A 22,549-nucleotide genomic window follows, 5' to 3' on the forward strand; every position below is an offset into this window, starting at 1 on the left:
TGATTTGGCGCCACTGTTCAGACGAGGTTATCACCATGTGCCCGCATTTGTCACGTACTCCCCCTGTTCTCTGTTGGGGACCCCTGCATGGGCTACACCTTGTCTCTATGCCTACACTCACACTAACCCAATCAGCCCCTGCAGATCCCACAGGGACGCCTGACGAACGAGGCTTATGACGGTCTTGTGCAGATGCACACACATGGACCCTTGCCCCCCTGAGAACATGCTCTACCTGTCCAGCAGGCTTACTCAGCCGAACGAACAATGCTTTAAATCGGATTACCTTTTATCATTTCATTGTACTGCGATGACAGTGATTAAGAGCCAGGAGGAGTGGTGTGAGAGGGCAAATGAGGAGGAGCAGAGGACATGCACACAATCACACATTCAAGCACAAAAATTCCATGTGCCCTATCTGCATGGCTCCAAAGACAAGGTTCCATTCTGTTAATACAGTGCCAAATCAATACTACCCTAATATCTACCAACGGTCTTATCACGAGAGTCACCTTGTTCATTAGCCAAGATTAGTGCTATGGATCTGCACTAGATTATACTCGTGACCCTGCCAAAGTTGTAAACCTTGATTGTAATTTAGACAAAATTAGTACTTGATGTTGCACATTGATCTTTGGTTTAGCCGCCTGTGTTCTTCTGTGTGAAAATTACCTGCATGTTGGATATTGGGGCTTTTTTTCTAATGGAATTTCTATGGAATAAGAAAAGATAAATTCATGTATCTACTGACGAATTTGCACCGTAGCTGTTTACACCTAGGGCTAAAACAGAAAACAGGAGTAAATTTACCATTAATTTCGAATTTACCGTTCAACATGATTTCCGCTCTTGTGGTTAAAATTTCCATGGCAACAGCAGGTCCACCAATCAGAGACAGCACTTTTACACCTGAGGATTGTGGGTAGTGTTGTAATTTCCGTGACATTACGAATAAAACATGCATTTCTTAAAAAGCAGTTGATACCATACAGACTTGTCGCTTCTACAGGAGCATATAACAAAATCTCGTAGCTTCTGGCAAGTGTACATTGGATGCTTACAATATAATGGATGTCAATCAAAATCTCTAAACATGAAATAAATGGGCTTTATACTTCTGGAACCACGCTGCTGTGCTCTGTTCATGGCCGCACTACTTTTATTCAGCTGACCTCCTTGTTTCACTGCTGTCCTCTGTGTCCCCTCAGGAGCAACCGGCGCAGGCCAACATCTCCAACATCTGCACTGGGCTGGAGATTCTCTGCTTCCTGCTGACTGTGCTGCAGTCCCCAGCCATCCTGGCCCACTTCAAGCCCCTCCAGCGGGGCATCGCTGCCTGCATGACCTGCGGCAATACCAAAGTCCTGCGGGCTGTCCACTCCCTCCTCTCTCGCCTCATGAGCATCTTCCCCACTGAGCCCAGTAAGTTTGTGGTACTCAATACCTAAATTCAAACAGGGGGTGACTCAGACTTAAAACTCAGGAAAGCACTGCATCTCTGAGAAATCGTCCACTCCCTGTTGTTTTCATTAAGGAGTGACAAAATAGTTGGACATCTGTTCTGTTAGAATAGTTGATGGTTAAATGCCTCAGCTTATTTTGCGCTGTGTTAAAAGCCATTCAAGCAAACATTTCTTTCTTTCTCCAGGCACATCCACTGTGGCATCTAAGTATGAGGAATTGGAGTGTCTGTATGCTGCTGTGGGCAAAGTCATCTATGAGGGACTTACCAACTATGAAAAAGCGACAAGTAACACTAACCCCACACAGCTCTTTGGTAAGACCTACAGCTCTCTATTCCTCTCTTTTCTTCTCGTTCATCCCTTTCACCCTCTGTTGCTCATAAACCCTGTCTTCTTTTTTTTACTTTTTACACTCCCACTCTTTTTTCTACAAAACCAAGCTACCTCTCAATCAATTTGAGCAATTATGCCCACGAATGGGTCATTAAAATGCAGGCTGATGGGCCCTGCTGCATTGTGGAACATCTGGTCTGTTTAAACTGAGGCCACAGTCCAGGGGTTGGGGAAAGGTTGTCTTGGGAAGGATTGCTGCCTTCGACCACATTCCCTGAGCAAACATTGCTCTTATCCACCCAGCTCTAGAGGAGTATTTATGGGGAAAAATACATTAAAGCTTATTTTTTGGGGACTGTTTCTGATTTTTTTCCTCGACAATCTTAAAACTGTATGTTAACTTTTGAAATAAAGAGCCCTCAAGGTGACCGAATGGCTTCTGGAGAGCAGTCTTAAGATAACGCTATTCGATATGCTTTCCCAAAATGGCAGTTGTGGTCAATAGAAAGCTTTTGGTGTCCTGTTGGGGGGACATGCAGTGATGTGACGCATCCTTCTGGCCAGAGGGGGTGACATTTTAACATTTGTCTCCCCTCCAGGGAGCAACACCAGAGAGGGACATTACTCATACCTATCTCTACCTGTGCCTATTTGACACACTGGAACTTTTGTTAGATTTAGTTAAAAAAAAAAAGTCCTTGTCTGCGAATGACCACAAGCTGACTGTAGGTGTAGGTATCCGTTGCCCCACAGAGGTTGAGGTTCTTTTCAAGATAATTGTATTTCCCATTTTTATTTTCCTCCATTCATTTGTCTTCCAGGAACACTGATGATCCTGAAGTCAGCCTGCAGTTACAACGCCAGCTACATCGACCGCCTCATCTCTGTGTTCATGCGTTCACTTCAGAAGATGGTGCGAGAACACCTGAGCCCCCAGCAGGCTAATCCAGGGGTGACGGAGACCAACACAGGTGCAGTCCAATGCTGTGGAAAGATCCACATACGAACACATACACCATATACTTTATAAAGCAACATGCAGAATGAGCACATAAATACATACTACAATACTACATACTATAATTCAAGGAAGGGTTGCACATATTTCAAGTCACTTATAAACAAATACTGAAAAACACAAAGGCAGGTTGGTAAGATGTTTCTAAAACACTTATTTGTTGAAAGCCTCTTCACATCCTTTGATGAGAGGGCCAATGGGAGGAGGGTGTATTGTTTGTAAGTGTAGCCTGCTCTTGTTTTCCTGGTTAATCAACCCTAGCTATATAAAATCTCAAACACACAAACACTTACTCTGAACTTGATCCAACAAATTGTTGACTGTATGTGAGGTCGGCTGTACAAAGCATACACGCACATTCACACGTTGATCTTCCTCAGACTCAGATATCCTCTGTGTCTCAGTAATGCCTGGTGCTGTGTTCTCAATTGCTTTGTTGAGACATCCACTTTACAGATAGTCTGGTTTCACTGGAAATGTTACTCTGTTCAAACAGAAAGCCAGGTTCCAGAAAATGTCTGCACATTCATTCCCTCTGAAAAATTGCTGGAAAATTGCTTTTTATCTCTTTCAGCAAGGATAAAACGTTTTAAAAGTTTAAAGCTTGTTGCTTAAGTCCTTAAAGTTTTTTAGCTTTGTCATGACTTAAACAAATTTCACAAAGGTTTCCTCTTCACCTTCTTCTCTGAGCTTGGCTTCACCAGGTTGCTAGAAATAGGCCGTATATAATTCCTGTTGCTCCTTCAGACGGCAGGTAATGGTTGTTAGATGTTATCAGTGCTTTAAATGGGCCCCTAATGACTATATCGGGAAACACAGACATTTACTCTCCACTAGGAACCGTTAAAGCCACTAAGACCAAAGGCTATCGTACCAGCGAGGCCTTTGTCTCGAAAGTCTGTGCATGTCTCACAAAACGAATAATCTTAACAGAGAAACTGATTATTTTAAAACTGTTATATTTTGTCTGCTATCACCGTTAAAGAAAAGATTAACATCGCGAATGTTAAATTGGTGATGCGAGCATAAATGTGTGCAAGGCCAGAAAATAGGACACGAGGAGAAACTTTATTTTCTATTACAGCCCTTACATTTTGGAAAAGCATTAGAATAAATGAAAAAGAACAAAAGACATTACCTGCATAGTGGTTTTCTTACTTGGCTGACATTGAAGACATGCTCAGCTGAGATTATAGAAACATAAACTTAATTTAAACAATAATTTATTCATAAATGTCAACAGACACTTCCAACAGAATTAATAATAATCATGGCAGATCATTTATTTCATATTTGTTTTCTGACCGTTTAACTTCTCTGTTTTCACAGTGACCAGTGAGCTGGTAATGCTAAGTCTTGACCTGGTCAAGACTCGACTGTCCGTCATGAGCATGGAAATGAGGAAAAACTTCATCCAGGTCATTCTCACATCGCTGATCGAGAAGTCAGCTGACCCCAAAATCCTCCGTGCCGTCGTCAAGATCGTGGAGGAGTGGGTGAAAAACAATTCACCCATGGCTGCCAACCAGGTAAGAAAGAGGCTTTTCTAAGTGAGAGAGTTCAGAAGTTTACACGCCGTACATGTCATTCTTTTATAACCTCATGTTAATGCAGTAGACAATTGCATTCTTTGTCTTATAATAGCAGGAGTGAATTCAAGCTGATTCAGCAACGTCCATTTTAAAAGGTGTGAATCCTTTGGACAAACAACAAGCAAAGCACATTTTTAAAACCCAGTCAGGTTAACATTAGCATAAAACCCACAGAGGGGTCTTTTGTTCTTTTCTTTTTTTTAAGCTGCAGATGGAGAGCAAGAAGCGAAAGGCTGAGGTGGACAGAGAGATTCAGTTATAAGAAAATAACTGAATACATCATCTGTTTTTTTTCTCTGTCCTCTTCATGTCTTCTTTTATTTTGATATGCTCTCCCACTGTCTCTCTTTTCTTATCACCATAATTCTTCCTTTCAGATGCCGAACCTACGTGAGAAGTCCATCTTGCTGGTGAAGATGATGACCTACATAGAGAAACGTTTCCCAGATGAACTTGAGTTAAACGGCCAGTTTCTGGACCTCGTTAATTACGTCTACAGGTAATTACTGCTATTCATCACATGGCCAAATGGCCGTGCCACTGATGCCATGCTGCCCTTGCATCCATCTTAAAAGGAGGGCTGAAGGTCGGGAGGTTGAGACAGGGAAAGACACGGAACTGAAAGGAAAATGCAGATGAGGAGGAGAGTGGTTTGAAGCATGAGCGGTGTAGCATTCTCTTTTTTTTTTTTTTTAAATGATAGGAGCTAGGATAGGGAGAGATAGATCATGACGATAGACAGAAATGTTTAGAATCAGTAGGGGGTACATGGAAGCACAGGAATAAATTAGTGGAAATTGTCATGTAGATAGAAAAAGGAGGAGAAGAGGGGGTGGGAAAGACGACGGCAGTGATAGAGATAGATATTGTGTCTGGGTCTTTCACGGGGCTACAGTAGTGTCAGGACTCGGCTAACTCGTGACAGGACACCCAGCAGGTGGGGGCCAGAGGGGAGAGAGTGTCCCGCCACCTGCTATTCATCACACCACAGCTCTCGTTGTCTTTCTGTCTTAGACACATACACATTTAATCAGCCCGATGTACGCTGTATCCCTCCGCACCATCTGCTCTTCATGTCAAAAGGTTCAAAACAAACAGTGAAGCCATGATGGACAGCAAGTAATGATAATGGAATGATAAAGCAGATGTTCCACAACAATATGTGATCAGGAGAATAGCACCAATCGGAACAATGTGCAGCTGTGGCAGCCTCATATTTGTCGACGCTTTTATCCCACCTTCCCTCGCTCCTTCTGTTTATGTGAATCATGCCCATGAGGTGCGTTCACTGCAGCAGGACGACGCAGAAATGATTACATTTGTTATTCAAGTGTTTATTTTGTGGCTGTTAGAGCCTTACTATCACTGCAGTCGCCACATCAAAGATATTTAATTCCAACCAGTATTCGATGTTAACTGCCTTTTACTCACACTTCACTGCTCCTCAGCATGGCATGACAAGGCTATTAAAATCTCCTGGCACCTTGCATTTGAATGCTTCTATGAGATTACTGTTTGTGCTCATAATATGTTTGGAAATCGTATCTGTATGTCATATTTAAACATGACCCCTTTTGTTTATTGGTAGTCTACACTTCACAGAAATACCAGAAAAATTAAGCTGTGATTATTTATTACTTTCAAATTTTTAAGATTGTATCGACAGTCAAAGTTATTACTTGAAATATTGAACAACTTTAATACAATTAACCAGAAGCACAGGCGACAGTTTCCTACTGAGTGGAATCGACACATCTGTGATTATAAGCTTCAAAAATGTGGATTTATTGCAGTGTGCTCTAATTTCTCTCTCTCCTCAGTGTGGTTGTTATAGTTTTGTTTTTCACACTTGCCTTGCTGTCACATTTAGCTCTTGCATCAGTGTTGTGACTACGACTACTTTTACAATAGACGATCCAAGTGCATTAACTTTTTATCATCAACATAACTTTCATGAATCATAGAAGTCAAATGGGTAACAACCGGCTCAAATAACTGTTTCGTCCGTCACAGGGATGAGAGCCTTTCAGGAAGTGATATCACATCCAAGTTGGAGCCGGCGTTCCTCTCGGGGCTTCGCTGCACTCAGCCACTAATCAGAGCCAAGTTCTTTGAGGTGTTTGACTCCTCCATGAAGCGGCGTGTCTATGAGAGGCTACTCTACATATGCTGCTCTCAGAACTGGGAGGCCATGGGCAGCCACTTCTGGATCAAACAGTGCATCGAGGTAAACAGGGCGCTGCTTCTGATCTTTCATCTGACCTGTTGAGCCTTTTATCCAGAATGTGTGTGAGTCATAGAATAAGTCTGTCTCGTCCAGGCCTTATATTTTTATTTTGGCAACCTTACAATGTCCATCACTTGTCATTTACTCTTACTGACTTTGTATGTTGCACTTGTATGTGTTTGTGCTTGGTAGCTTCTGCTGGCAGTGTGTGAACGGAACACCATTATCGGTACCAGCTGCCAGGGATCCATGCTGCCATCTATCACCAACGTCATCAACCTGGCTGACAGCCATGACCGTGCCGCCTTCGCCATGGCAACACATGTCAAGCAGGAGCCGCGTGAGAGGGAGAACAGCGAGACAAAGGAGGAGGTAGGACAAACGCACATATCACAATGCATCAGCAGGCACCTTTTCCTGCAAAGTAGCACTTTATCTTATTAGGAGTGTTTTAAATACTGTAATCTGAGGAAAAATCTAGCTTCTTTCACTGTCTGTAAAAATAAGTTTGATGGTTAATGACATTTGTGCCGATATCCAGAGTGAATGTTTTTCTCTCCTTCATTGTTGTCCCTGGCAGGACGTGGAAATAGACATAGAGTTGGCACCAGGCGACCAGACTACCATTCCTAAGAGCAAGGAGCAAGCTGAGCGAGACGCCGGCAACCAACTGCACATGCTCACCAACCGCCACGACAAGTTCCTTGACTCACTAAGGGAAGTCAAGGTAAGGTTCGAACCAGGATGCACTCTGTCCTTCAGTTCACAGTGAACTTGACAGGGGCTGTGGAAATGATGTATGTAACACTTATGTTAATGTATTTTTAGGAAACCCAATTTCTCAGCAGTAACTACTGGAGAATGCAGTGTTTGAAATTTTGAACTTAATCAAATTTTTCAAGCATTTTTCCTCAACTCTACTGTGCCGAAGTTTTTCATGATGCAGAACCCTGCTGATTTTTATTCAAGCTATAAAATCAGGAACCGACTCAGACCTGGCACATCAGTCAAATAGAATTTAACCACCCAGTAGGATGGTAAATAAGCAGTAGTCTTGCCTCTGGGGGACAGCTAAGATTGCCAAGTCAGCAGCTGTAATTTTTTCTCTGTGGTGTTAGACGGGGGCACTACAGAATGCTCTGGTCCAGCTTTGTCACATCGCCACACCGCTGGCTGAGAGGACCTGGGTTCAGCTCTTCCCGCGCCTCTGGAAGATCCTTTCTGATCGGCAGCAGCATGTGAGTATAAGTGGCCTCTTCTATAGTTACATGACCAATCTATTATATTTTCCAAATTGTGAATGTTCATCAACGGAAAAGAAATGCAAGTTCTTTTGACATGTCCATTCAGCTTTGTCAGGAAATATATAATGTCATTTTAAACGTTACGCAATGGCAAACAATATTTTATCTTTGCAGTACACAGCTTACATATTTTTCACATTATAAATCATAAACACAGACTTATTTCTTCTCTTCTCTCCAAGTGTAACTTGCGGGACTTGCACATTTCTTATTTGCAAACAATCCCCTCATCTATGCAGTATATATCCCTTTCCGTATCTTAACATTGATGTTAACAAGCAGACACTAACTCTGACCTTGGCCATCCCATTTCTGTCTCAAAATGTGCACTTCCACTTAATGAGGACAGACTCATTCATGCTAAATATGGAAACGGCAAAGCCAAGGGAGGAAAGCTGTAATGAATTTAATGAACCAAATGCATATAGAGTTTTTGGAGAGTCGTGAAAAGGCCTCGATTTGAACTGATTGAGCCCTTAAACATCTGAAAGATGGCTTCAATGTCATATTTTCTTCATGAGACAGGCATGAAGTGACAAATATGTCATATGTGTTTATTCCGATGCCTGCCTCGGCTCTGCATTAATGCTGCGTTTCCACCACATGAATTTATGGTGAAAATAGAATGATTACTCGTCAGGCTTTATATCTCCGGACTGATTATTTCATGGGGATGATAGAGAAGCTTATTTTTCACAGGAAGAAATTTAATAGCATTTTGGCCTTCTCCACTACCAACCCAATTAAAGTGACCATCAAATCATTAAGTATTCCATGCTGTCAACAGGCAGCGAAATTATATTCATTACCACTACATAATTTATTTCTGAGTGTGTGCCAGTCATGATTATTGGAGCACTAACCCCGTGGTCTCGCCCAAAGTCAATTCTGCCCATTTGTGAGCATTCAGAGTGGATTTGATTGCATAGTTCTGCAATTTATACAAGAGAAAGCTTTTTTCACAATATTTTCACTCGCTTAATTAAAGGTAAAGTGCTAAATAGGTTTCATTCATTGAAAATAAAACAGGAAAGGAGGACGTCTTAGATGAACCGGGGAAAATAGTAACTAACACTCTTTCCCGTCAACAGGCTTTATCGGGAGAAATGAGTCCTTTCCTGTGCAGCGGCAGCCACCAGGCCCAACGGGACTGTCAGCCCAGTGCCCTGAATTGCTTTGTGGAGGCCATGTCCCAGTGTGTGCCTCCCATTCCCATCCGCCCCTGTGTGCTGAAGTACCTGGGCAAGACGCATAACCTCTGGCTGCGCTCCACTCTCATGCTGGAGCAGCAGGCCTTCGAAAAGGGCCTCAGCCTGCACAGCAAACCCAAACAGAGCACAGAGTTTTATGAGCAGGAGAGCATCACACCACCTCAGCAGGTAGCGTATTTTAAATTGAACCCTAGCAGTTTTGTTTTGTGTTAACATTGATACCCTTTCATAGACATTGACACCTTTTTTGTTTAGAATCACTTAAAAATATTATTTGTTATTTTGAGAGCTGATCATTTTCATGCAAATACCTTAAATGTAAAAACTGACATCAGATAGCTGTATCTTGTTTTATTAGCTCCTTAAAGCAATGTTACTGAGAAGAAACTATCACAAAATAAAAAATAATTTCACACCTCCTTGGTCAGAAGACAGTGGAATAAATTAAATTGTTAAATCTATTTACATTTATGATATCAATTAGTTTGAGTCTCAGCATATCTATCATTTTGCCCAGCAATTTATAGGTGGCTGTTTAAATTAGGATTAATAGAGTTTATTGTATTACTAGCCCTGTATGTGTTAATGTGTCTATTTATTTTTCCTTCTCTTCCACTGTGGTCTGAACAACCTCATTTTTTAAAGCTGATAAATCTGCCTCTTATCCTCATAGAACTAGACTCATTAGCAAAAGCTGCTCTCATTCAATTTGCAGTTTGATCACTGCAAATTTTCCAATTTGTTCTGCCGCCATCCACATTTTGTTCTGCTTCTCTGCAGGAGATCCTAGACTCCCTGGCGGAGCTTTACTCTCTGCTCCAAGAGGAGGACATGTGGGCAGGTCTGTGGCAGAAGAGGTGCAAGTTCCCCGAGACGGCTACTGCCATTGCCTACGAGCAGCATGGCTTCTTTGAACAGGTTAGAAAACGTTGGATGGAAAATCAAATATAATCTCATAGCTTCAATACTTTGATAAAGGTTGTTTTGTTTATCTATATGGACATTTTGAGAATAATATGTGTTGCTATTAAACTGTTAAGTACTATACAAATGTCTGTTTCTTATATCTTGCTCTCTACATTTCTATCAGTGTGTGTAGACTGGATGTTACATCAAGTAGCATCAAATTGATCATGTTGCACTTATAATAATTTTATTTGCCTAAAACAAGTATTAAAACTTGAACATTACGTCTGTTTAGGCCCAGGAAAGCTATGAAAAAGCGATGGAGAAGGCTAGAAAAGAGCACGAGAGGAGTAATGTCTCCCCAGCCATCTTCCCCGAGTACCAGCTGTGGGAGGACCACTGGATACGGTAAGAATTCTGGAACCCAAAAGATACCGTTACAGCCTTTCTTTGCACATCATCAAGGGAGAGCCAGCTTTAGCACTTTAATACTTTCATATATATACACTGTGCACTATTAATTGCACACACCACAAACCAAGATATTTATGACATTCATCACATTGTGAATTATACAGCAGATCATCCAGAAATCACACAATTTGAAGAATGTTATGAACAAATTGAATTTCTATATATGTTTATTTATTTTTCTATAAAGCTGTCTGTGCCACCTTTCTTTTTGCAGACAGGTAATATTATTTTGTCCGTATATAGATGTGTCATAGATTCTGTTACTTGGAAAATATGTCTCGGTCAGCAGGAAAATCTGCATCAAGTCCACATGATACATCTCAAGTCAGTTACTGTTATCTAGAGTAATACAAAGTCTAAATTATTTCCCTGAAACACATTTAAAAGTTTAAATTAAAGTTGCCTGAACTTTTCATCTCCTGTCTGTGTCTCCAGATGTTCCAAGGAGTTGAACCAATGGGAACCGTTGACAGAATACGGCCAATCTAAAGGCCACTCAAACCCTTACCTTGTGCTCGAGTGTGCCTGGAGGGTGTCCAACTGGGCCGCTATGAAGGAGGCTCTGGTACAGGTAAGAAGTGCACATTAAGCGTGTAACACATTTTTCATGTTTGGATTTGTTCCTGTTAAACACACACCAACACATATTTGCTCTCACATTATAATTAGAGGTGCAACAACCTCTAACAATTTAACAAAAAAATGGGAGCTAATCCTCACTTAACCGATCTCAGATGCACTGGAGCCTGTAGGCTTGAACCCAGTCAACCAGACTTCATTCCACTTTTATTTTATTTTATACCTGGTTTCCAGTACAGTTGTATATTAAGCCCATGCCTTATGTTTGTGTGAAGTATACTAACTCAATATTGATACTGTCCAAAACCCTCACAACCCTGGGGGAAATGAGAGAGTCAGCCGTAAAGCCGTGGAAATGCAGTTCAGCTGTTTGGTCCCTTAATTTATTGGCCTGTGTTTTCTAGAACAAAGTGTAGATGGGTGGCGAGTGCATGATAGTCCCGGACATATAACAAATACTCCTGCTTTGCTCTTTCAAGGAGACTTGGAACCAATTGAACTGCTCTGTCCTGAGGTGACACCTAATTAAATTGTCTGGATGGCAGCACGAGCTCTGCTATATCCCCTCCTCCTTGCTTCATCCCTTCCTTCCTTTCTGTATCCTTTTCTCTTTCAATTTGTCTCTTACTTCTCCACCATCTTTTCTATTCTTGGTCTTGTTTTTGTTATTACCACCCTCTCTACCTCCTCTTCCATCTCTTCATCCCTCGCTCCACAGCTCTAACTCTAGCAGCTAATATTTACGACAGCTGCGTGTGTGAATAATTACCCTGGCATCTGCTGCAGGGTGATTTGTTTTATGGCGTAGGAGAGAAGCTGGGCTTTCAGTTACCTGCCTGCCCAAAGCTCACCAGCTCAGAGACAAAGTCCAAATGTCCCTGCTTTCAATTAAAGCCGGCTCTTGATAAGGGCAGCTCTGTCTCCAGGATATTCATCAAGCGTCACCCCCGATAAGTACGCTTTGACCGATCACTGTAATTTTCTCCAGCGATCGGAGCTTTCACAAATACGCTTTCTCACTCTCTTCTTCTTTTCACTAATCCTCTTCTTGGACTTCTCTTATTCTTTCTTTCTCTTACTCCTTTGTAAACACACAAACAGGTGAACCACAGGTTTGACGTAGCAGACTCCCCAGGGCTGTTGTTTTACTGTTAATGCACTCAGCCTTTTAATCAATAGCAGGGCCTTTTCCTCTCCTCGGCCTCCACTGTGTCAGAATTGTCAGGTTGATTCGTCATTAGCACAAAAGTCCTGCTGCAACCATTCAGAAAATAAATTGGAAATAGTATTGTGTTGCATTTGTCCAAATCATGGGTTTCCCCGGGTTTCTGCGGGGCTTAGGTGCTGTGGTTACCTTAAATTACACAACTTCCATTTCATTGTAGAAAAAAGATACGTCTAATGTGGTACAAAGTTTCTCTGCATCATTATTTATTTCATTGGGTTTAGGTAGTGCGCCAAAATGCTTAGGCACAGTGCCTACATTTTATAAAATAGGGGAAACCTTGCAAATACTAAATTATGCAAGGGAAGATCCACTCTTACAAGAAGTGTTTACTGATCTGCTTGATGTGAAAGAGACACACTGTGGAATACATCTAGAGAATATGTCACTAATTTAAAATGTAGTGAAGTTTTCTTGTTCTGGCTGCAGCAACTGTCTGTCATTAAAGCTGCTTTCAGACATGCACTGAACTCCGCAGATGCTCTGTGTCCTACAGAGGAGGTGTATGTGTGAACGCAAATATCCGAGTTAGCGGGTCTGCAGTTTCTGCTTTTTTCTCCAAATATCTCTCGGTGACACACATGTAGAGGACACAGACAAAGATGTCATGAGAGTTTGATGTGATAAGAACTGACCCCGGTGTCTGTAAGAAATCACGTGATCTCTGCAGCAGAGTTTATACATCACATACTGCACCTGGCTGCTCCACCTCTCACCTGAATAATGCAGAGGATTTGTTGCTGTTGTGAACTCATCATTCAGTCAATCAGCTGTTCTCTGAATTACACATTTTCCAGTGTACTGCAAAATGTGCCATGACATAGTCTGACATTCTGCAATGTGTTACTTTACAGGCACAAATATGTGCAAGATAATCTCTCTGTTTTGTCAACAAGGAAACTGTAGGGAAAATACAAATTTTTAAAATTACTACTGCAATTACTTTTGTTGAGGAGATTTGCAGCCTCCTCAGCACTGCGTATTATCCCGTGGTGCTGCCTGTATGAATTTTACACAAACACTGGTGGATTGCTTGACAACATGAAAGGGAAAGTAGAAGCTGTTTTACCACTGCAGTCACAAAAATTCAAAATTACAAGTTGAATATAAAAAAGAAAGATGTGATGTGGGGTGAAATTATGCTGTTCTCAAGGACAAGGAGAAAAACTATTTCAAAAAAGCAGCAGTGTTCTTGTGGATCATCTTGATATAAGGCAGAGCTACACACTATCTAAAAATGTTACTCACTGTCTATTATCTTCCAAAAGCAATCAATAATTCTGTTGCATACTGCCAGTTTTTAAAAATCATTAAACACTTGGTTTTGAAGCCACAGTCTTCACTGTTGTGAGAAAACGTATATTTCGATTTGGAACTTTCTGTGTGAATTTTCCCAGGTGGAGTTGAGTTGCCCCAAGGAGATGGCCTGGAAGGTCAACATGCACCGCGGCTACCTGGCCATTTGCCACCCGGAGGAGCAGCAGCTCAACTTCATCGAGCGGCTGGTGGAGATGGCCTCCAGCCTGGCCATCCGCGAGTGGAGGAGGCTGCCTCACATCGTTTCCCACGTGCACACACCCCTGCTTCAGGTCAGTCTACGGCACGCATGGGGAGTTTTTTTTATATTGTTCTATTTAAAGTCGTGCTGCAGTCAGGAAGCCAGGAACAGAAGTGGAGGGAAGTCATTTTATTGTAATAAGCACCCTGAAGAGATGCATGTCGAGAGATCGCCTGTAGCCCTGAGACATTGTATTGTTGAGCGACACTGATAACGTCCTCTATCTCTCGCTCTCTCACTCCATTTTGTAAAATTGAGATAGATGATTAAAAACTGTTTTGAGGAGAAGAGAGACTAAAGTCTTGGGAATTGAAAAGGTGTAAAGTGAACAGAGTAAGGAGGAACATGGGGAGAGAGAAAGACAAAAAGAAGGAGGGAAGAAAGGGAGTTACTTTAGAACCGCTGTAATTACTTCCCTGCCATCAGATACCATTTGATTAAATACCTGCAGCAGAATTACATTTACATGATGAATGGGACGCACTGAATGAAGGTTAGAAATGGGCCATCAGCTGATATTAACAGATAATTGTGAAAAATATTGTACTGCCTAATTTATTTTGTTTAAGGAGATTTGATTTCAGAGAAGTGGGTCTTCAGCAAAGCACTGATTCACTACATTTATCTTTTAAAAATGGATATTTGAATTGGGTGACTACACTCTTTGTTAGTGTGTGTGTGTGTGTGTGTGTTCATTTTGGTATGCCTATGTGTTCCATGTCCAATTAATTTACTCTAGCTGTGGGAAAACAAGCTATTCATTCCTCTACCCAGCCAAGCGGCCTGTTGTAAATCTCCATTCCAAACTCTATATCTCACATTCACGACTCCATGAGCCGCAGAGAATGAGACACCCGGACCCTCGCAAATACACCAGGGTTCAAACACCATTTGAATCAAGTTATCATCAGAATCTCAGCTCCCAGCGTTGACTTACGATCAATGGATTATCACCCACACTATCGATTTATAAGGGGTGGCATTAATATTGATTGATGAGTAGTTATAATGGAATGATTGATTATATGTTCTCAAGGCGGCTTTGGGCCAATCAATGAGGCTCCTTCTCACAGAATGAGATAGAAGCCCTCACTTATCATTTTCACATTTTCCCATCTCCCTGTCCCTTTTTTCTGAGCCAAAGTGGAGCAGGTGAGGTATTGAAGCAATGAAGGAAATCATAATGATTTTCTCTGCAAAATTATTCTGATGGTATAAAAATTGACTTTATTTCTGATGCAAAGAAAACTGTTTATCTGGGGTGTGTTTTTGTCTTTGTGACATTTTAGCTACATGCGGAGTGTCTTCTGATCATTAATCAAATTGTTCTGAAAAAGGAAATCCAAATCAAATTGTGTAAAGATTGAACAAAAATGTGCAGAAGGTGTTGCTTTATCCTTCTTGGCTGTGTTAGAGATCCTCTGGTCTAATGGTCCTTAGAGATAAATATATTTTGACACGTTGATCCATCTCGTTTTAGAGGCTTTCAGTCCAGGGGATTGTTGAGTGCGAGTCTGAAGCAAGTGACCTTTGAGAGGGCAGCTCCATCATTGTTTTTCTTTCTTCATACTCTGCCAATACCCTAGTAGTAATGTGTAGTAGTAACAGTACCCTCCTTCCTCCATCTTTGAGTGTGTGAAATTTGTTTCAGGTAAACATCAAGATCTAGTGAATTTAACTGTGTTTCATGAGGTATACTCCACTGAGTGCCATTCTATTTTTGACATCATCTCCATTTAGATATTTTAGGGATCTTAAGCTTTCATGAGCTGTCCCCCAAACACTGAAGAACACAAATAATAGTGGAGAGATTTGTCAGAAATTCATCTGATGGTTTTTAATGTCAACACACAAATGAAGCAATGCTGTTATGTTCAGGAGATACAAAAAACAATATAATTATGATTTATCAGAGTTTTTTAAACTTAAAATAAGTGACCAGTCATGTGCAATGCAGTGCAAAGTAAGCAGGGAACTTGGCAAGGTGCACACATTTGTTTAGTGTGGGCAAAATATTGGCAAAATGAAGTGCAGCTGGTATATTGTCTGAACCAAACCTCTCAAGCAAACTGGGGGGCAGGCCTCGGAAGACAAAATTCTAAGTGTAAACAAAAAAGTTTGCCATTGCAAGCAAGAGAAGCATTTTCCATTTGCCTGCGGCTCCACGTCTGCCATCTGGCAAGCACCATAAAAGTTTTGTGAAAAGTTAGGGTGAAAGAGTCAAGTGAGTGTAGACAAGATACTTGTGATATTGTAAGAGAGTTTCAAGATTTAACACATTTCTAACTTCACCCCAGGCTGCACAGCAGATCATCGAGCTACAGGAAGCAGCCCAAATTAATGCAGGGCTTCAGCCAGCAAACCTGGGCCGTAACAACAGCCTCCATGATATGAAGACGGTGGTGAAAACCTGGAGGAACCGCCTGCCCATCGTTTCTGATGACCTGTCACACTGGAGCAGCATCTTCATGTGGCGGCAGCACCACTACCAGGGTATGAGACACACACTGACAGACTAAAAGTTTGATTACAGGAACAGTGAAACGTATATTCCTGTTCATATGCATGACTTTTTACATTCTTAGTGTTTTATAAGGTTCCACTCTGCAGACACATTCTTATTTTGCTGCCTAGGTTTACACTAGTCCCAGAGAGGAGTCTTCTCTAAAAGGCCAGGATGTACAGAACCACCTCAGGGTCTCTGTATATTTCTAATGTCAGCTCAATAAAGCACTCTCTCTCACTGCAGGACACACACACACACACACCTTTTTCAGTGCTCAGCTCTCTCCCGTGGTGACTTTGAAACCAGTCAGAGAGGCAGCCACTGCAAAATGTGATGTCTCATGCAACTTGAGCTCCAGCTCGCACTGTGAAGAGCTGAAATAATAATAGCGCTGGTTCCGCAGCACCATGCCAATAAAATCCACTTCATTTATACATGACAGCCTTCAAACTTATGTTAAAGTGAAATGAAATATTCGTGATGAAATTTCATCACCATGGCCCATTTACTGTTCAATACATTTAGTGTCCCCAGTGCCCTGCCTCTGCGTTATGACAGCAGAGCTTTTTCAGATTGATATCCCCATGTTCACACTGCTCGGAGCTCCCCCCTCTTTGATCTGCTCACTTTTTTTAACTATGCTACTTATGCAAAGAGAAAAGCAGCTTTAATGACTGTATTGTCTCTCTCCGCAGCCATAGTGACGGCATATGAGACAAACACTCAGCATGACCCTAACAACAACAATGCCATGTTGGGAGTTCACGCCTCAGCTTCTGCTATCATTCAGTATGGCAAGATAGGACGCAAACAGGTAATGCTTCAATCTGCTGTCATCATATACATTTTAAATCAAGAATGACTCAGAAAACAAAACAGACAAACATGTGTCTTTTTCAGATTTCTTTGAAAATTTCAGTCGTATTCATGAAATGATATCCGCTGTTGTTTCTCCAGGGTTTGGTGAATGTAGCTCTGGACATTCTGAGTCGTATCCATACCATCCCTACTGTGCCCATTGTTGACTGCTTCCAGAAGATCAGACAACAGGTCAAATGTTACTTGCAGCTGGCTGGTGTCATGGGGAAGAATGAATGCATGCAGGTAAGATGGAGTGTCACCTTCTCTGAAAACTAACAGACTCTAATTCTCAAATTTTTTAATGTTATATTGATAAAAACATTTGTTCTGAAAATTAAAACTTCCAGTAAAAGTAAGTGTGATATGGTCATTAAAACACTTGCACTTGACTGCAACAGATTGTAATGTAAAACTCTTCCTGTAATTAATATTATATTGCAAATATCAATGTGTTAATGATCGTTTGTTGTGTCCAAAATTGCTTTTGGTTTTATTATCTTATACATAAATGTTATTGCATCTTGTAAATAAGTCATGAAATATTTTATTGACAAAGTCGCTCTCCAGAAAGGGCAAAAATCAATTTGCTTGTACAGACTTAATTGTGTGATCAAAACATGATAAATATATCGCACCAGTGCACCTGCAACATAATGCTGCACAGCTGCGGGAGACGTGGACCGTGGTAATGAACGCTCCGACTAGAACTCCAGTCTCTGCTGAAGAGCAACACATTTGATGCATTTAGTGTGTCTTAAGTGCTTGGTTTGATTTCTGGTGGCAGTAGCTGGAAGCGTAGTTATCGGTGATTTGATTGGGAAAAGTAGTAAGAGCAAGAAATGTTTGGTGTGGCTCTAGGTGACAAGCTATAGCAGGGAGACTTATAAGAGAGTGTAACTCAGGAGCTTGCTCTTAAGCCCATGGAGTACTCTGATTAATAGATGCAGTCCAGCACACCACAAGTCATTAAAAGTACCAGCAGACACTCCTCTCCCTCTCTTTCTCTTCTATCTCATATCCTCTTGTGCTCTCTGTCTCTCTCTCTCCTGCTGCACATCATTTGTCACAGCAGTATATAAGGGACACCTAATCAGAGGCTCACCATAATGGAAGTTTTGTTCCCTCAACACCTCTTCTTTTACTTCTTAATGAACACTGAGAAGTCCGTTTGTTTTTCACCTGTGATTATGGCCCGGGTTAAAATAATGTTGTGTTATCTTCTTCACGATTCATTTTCCTCCAGCATCAGAGAGAGTTTTGTTTCTGCAGTTTTGTTTGAAGTTAAACCTCTGGTGCTCTCTGCTCTGTCCATTAGGGTTTGGAGGTGATTGAGTCGACTAATCTGAAGTACTTCACTAAGGAGATGACGGCTGAGTTCTACGCTCTGAAGGGCATGTTCCTGGCCCAAATCAACAAGTATGTCTTCCAGTGTTCTTCTCTGACTACTTTTCCACTTCCACACATGTATTTATCAATCAATTTATGATTTTGACAGTCTGAATCTATCCTTCTGACTGTCACTGTCTTCCCTTTGTTCATTATTGTGTTGTCCCCAAACTGTCTTTGGTCTCTTAACTCTGCGTGGGTGTTTTCCTCTTTCAGGATAGAGCAGTCATATTTAATAAGCACTTCTCACTGACACATCTCTGTGATTATGTTACTAGGTAACCCCCATGATGTAGTTTATATGTTAATGTTCATCTGTGTCATCAGCTTGTGACAGTGTCAGTAATGAGTTTTAGGCTGCTGGGGTTGCCTGTGGAGCACATTACAGCTCTTTCCATGTTTTGCTGGGCTGTGCCTAACCACAGCTCTGCTCTCGTACTCACCACTTCCCCTTTAGCAGCCCCTGTTTCACCCGTCATCTTTGACGTGACATGGCACCCTGAGGGGTGAAAGACAAATTGAGGAAGGCTTATTAAATGTATATGCAGCTCAATAATTAACTCGAGGCAATTTGCAGGAATCTATGGGATCAGCAGAACTTGCCTCCACCTCAGCAGGGTTTATTGCAATCATTAACTTCCCCCTACACCAGGGGAGAATTAACAGCAGAGTGGGGGTAAGGGGTTGAGAGTGGGTGTGAGTGTGTGTTTATGTGTATGTATGTGTATGTGTAAAAGTGCAGCCACATATGCTCAGGATTTTGGGATCATTCAATTAAACAGGTGTCAGAGATTTGACAGTCTGCTTGGTGCTGGGTAGAAGAAACTGTTAATGTACTTTAAGACTGGCAAAGTGACTGAGGCAACCCCATTAAGTATTACTAGAGGGTCTTCGGCTCCCATTCCCATAGCAATCAAGCTCCCATTTCTTAATCACATGCCAAAATGCCTTTTATAATGATGCATTTTAATTGATTGACTTGGGAGACATTTCACTGTAAGTAAGTGGGAGAGAAGTTTTGGAAGCGCTCCTAAAATGGAGGTCCATTTACCAACTGTAGCTCAGCCAGGCCTTTTTGCATTGACACGCCTGTCTCCTTGTTTTGACTGCAAGGTAGCGCGTCTCAGGGTGCCTCTTGCTTCTTGTTTATTAATCAGAGGCTGAAAGGTGTGAAAAAATTATTCCAACTGCGTGCCAGTGGGTGGTTAGAAACAGCTTGGCGTGGTGAAAACAGCTGATGATTCAGGATATATTTCTGTGTCAGCATAAATGGTGCAGTCAAAACTCGGGTCTCCTACCAGTTTTCACCTCTCCATATCATTGCCTGCTATTTTAACAGTGTCCATATCAAATACTTTTAAGTGTGACTGCTAGATTGCAACACTGGGATAAAAATCCCACAAATCCTCAGGTTTATCAGCCCGCAGATTTCTCTGAGTTGTAGCTATGCTCTTCACGGTCAATGTGTGTTTAAACAGATAGATATAGCCACTACAGTGAGGCCCTTACCTTACTGTGGCTCTGTCATTTCTGATTAATCAGGAATATGCTAAGCTCACACATGGCTGAGTATTAAATGGATTGATCTGCACTGAACGATAGGGTTACGTTCAGCTCATAGTACATTGTATCAGAACAGCTGAACCCCTGTGACATTAATCCATGCTGGGTTAAATGCTTACACTGTAATGCCAAGTGTAAAAGCCGTGTTTATGACAGCAAATGAAATATGGTATTTATTGATGTGTCGCACATAATTCAGAATACGATCATCATAATCTGTTTCTTGCACACTCCATCTTTCTCCTTTTATTGTGCTCCTTCAACCTCCTCTCCACTCTTGACACAAGTGTTCCATCCGTGTCTATCTCTCATTCAGACCTCCCCCTCTCTTCACTGTCCCTCGCTATTTCTTATCTTTTATTCTGTCTTCTCTTTCACTCAATACTTTCTCCTGCCCTTGACTGTTCACCCTCATTCTGTCCCTCATTTTTTAACGCTCCCTCTTTGTTCCAGGTCTGAGGAGGCCAACAAGGCCTTTTCAGCAGCAGTACAGATGCACGATGTCCTTGTGAAAGCATGGGCCATGTGGGGTGACTACCTGGAGAACATCTTTGTGAAGGACCGCCAGCTCCACTTGGGAGTCTCTGCCATTACCTGCTACCTCCACGCCTGCCGCCACCAGAATGAGAGCAAGTCCCGCAAATACCTGGCAAAGGTGAGAAGGGAAATAGGGCATTTGTGTGATTCTTCGTATTTAAGTGTGGTAGGCTAAATCTGAAGACTTTTTGTGATGTCGGATGCTAATATCAGAGATTGTCAGCAACCACAACCCACGTTTCTATAAAATCAGTAGCCTCTGTTGGAGCTTTTTTTGAATAAGGACACCATTAATTCCCTCCTGATTCTATCCAGCCCATACAGGATACTATTGGTGCTACTTTTCCCACCTCTCTCTCAGAATCACAGTTACAAGCAAAGAGGGTGGTCGTATGATCGATTACAGTCCAGGGGTAGACATTGTGGAAGGATTCCCACGGCAGATCAATGGTGGAGTGAAGGCCATCCTCTGGCTTGACGGGGTTAACAGGCTACAGGCACACAGTCAGACCAATGCTATAACACTGAACAGTGGAGACAGCCCGGTGTGTCAGGTTGGATAGACTGCGTCAGGCGGTGGTCTTACCACGTCCATTGTTCACATCAAGCATTACTATGATTATCTGTTTTAATAATAGGTTCTACCGACTTCACATTCCAATTAGATTTTTTTTTTCCTGGTGGCCCTCTCTGGTGTTGTGCTGCCAAGCTCGGTTGGCAGTGCTTAGACCTGATGGATGAAGTGAGATGACCAGTGATTATCAGTAATTATACACAATCTGTGTACCCACGTTGGCTCATTGAAGAGAGCCTGGGGGGGTTGAGTGGGGTTAATGTCTTCATCATAATGTAGAAGCACACATGAGCACACCAGGGGAGGAGAGATCACCTCCACACCGGCTCAGCTTTGATCGTAGCGAGCGTTGCCAAGATGTACTCGTTCTTCCCTCTGCAGCCCCTCCCCCTGCTGTGAACAGAGACAGGGAGGCAGCACTGCTCTGATTCATGGTTTCTGATAACTCTTTTACACCAAAATTAGCAGGTAGATGCAAGGTCTTAAAACGTGGGTAAATCCATTAAAAAGACAATTAACTCCATTCCCATTCAGTCAATTAAATTTTATACATATTGTCCATATTCACAAATCAAAATTTGTCTCATAGGGCTTAACAATGTGCAATATCCTCTGTCCTTAACCCTTGACAAGAGTAAGGAAAAACTACAAAAAAAATATTAACATCTATTAACAGCATCGTGTATGATACAAAGAAAAAGATTTCTGCTTCACATAGTTCCCAAGAAATGAGAAACAGTAAGAACACAAACGTTGTTCGAAAGTCGAATGTGCGTCATAAAGTCACACAAGTCTTTAAGAAATGAATTCCTCCTCCTTTTCTCACACCTGTTATTCCTTCTGACATCAACGTCTTCCCTTCCTCTTCACATTTTCATCAATGTTCCCTTTTCATCCGTAGGTGTTGTGGCTACTCAGCTTTGATGACAAGAACTCCCTTGCAGATGCCGTGGACAAGTACTGCATTGGAGTGCCGCCCATCCAGTGGCTGGCATGGATACCACAGCTCCTGACCTGCCTGGTTGGTTCAGAGGGAAAACCTCTGCTCAACCTAATCAGCCAGGTGAGACTTTAGCTAAACGAAACAAAGCAAATCCTCTTGGTTTCTGTTACTGACTTCTCACTGAAAACATCCGTCAAACAGCTCAGTCAAATAATCTTACCGCTTAGGTTAAGTTTGGAATCATCACATGCTGTAACCCTTGTTTTGTTTTCTTCAATTTAAAGTCTGA

General features: G+C 41.8%; 1 protein-coding gene across 5 annotated transcripts in view; it reads left to right on the forward strand.

Moving 5' to 3' along the window:
• Nucleotides 1-22,549, forward strand: part of trrap (transformation/transcription domain-associated protein) — a 75,652-nt gene that overhangs the window by 35,621 nt on the left and 17,482 nt on the right. For all 5 annotated transcript variants that reach the window (XM_020083093.2, XM_020083095.2, XM_020083094.2 and 2 more), the window contains 20 exons: nt 1,209-1,422; nt 1,649-1,777; nt 2,618-2,767; nt 4,144-4,343; nt 4,784-4,905; nt 6,420-6,633; nt 6,826-7,005; nt 7,214-7,360; nt 7,752-7,871; nt 9,029-9,316; nt 9,929-10,066; nt 10,350-10,462; nt 10,964-11,099; nt 13,730-13,921; nt 16,188-16,383; nt 17,092-17,210; nt 17,354-17,500; nt 18,573-18,673; nt 20,660-20,861; nt 22,219-22,380. In XM_020083093.2, the coding sequence (XP_019938652.1) occupies nt 1,209-1,422; nt 1,649-1,777; nt 2,618-2,767; nt 4,144-4,343; nt 4,784-4,905; nt 6,420-6,633; nt 6,826-7,005; nt 7,214-7,360; nt 7,752-7,871; nt 9,029-9,316; nt 9,929-10,066; nt 10,350-10,462; nt 10,964-11,099; nt 13,730-13,921; nt 16,188-16,383; nt 17,092-17,210; nt 17,354-17,500; nt 18,573-18,673; nt 20,660-20,861; nt 22,219-22,380 (3,270 nt within the window). The remainder of the gene's footprint in view (nt 1-1,208; nt 1,423-1,648; nt 1,778-2,617; nt 2,768-4,143; nt 4,344-4,783; nt 4,906-6,419; nt 6,634-6,825; nt 7,006-7,213; nt 7,361-7,751; nt 7,872-9,028; nt 9,317-9,928; nt 10,067-10,349; nt 10,463-10,963; nt 11,100-13,729; nt 13,922-16,187; nt 16,384-17,091; nt 17,211-17,353; nt 17,501-18,572; nt 18,674-20,659; nt 20,862-22,218; nt 22,381-22,549) is intronic.

Source organism: Paralichthys olivaceus, chromosome 21 (genome assembly GCF_024713975.1).
Source record: "Paralichthys olivaceus isolate ysfri-2021 chromosome 21, ASM2471397v2, whole genome shotgun sequence".
In the NCBI taxonomy this organism is placed as follows: domain Eukaryota; kingdom Metazoa; phylum Chordata; class Actinopteri; order Pleuronectiformes; family Paralichthyidae; genus Paralichthys; species Paralichthys olivaceus.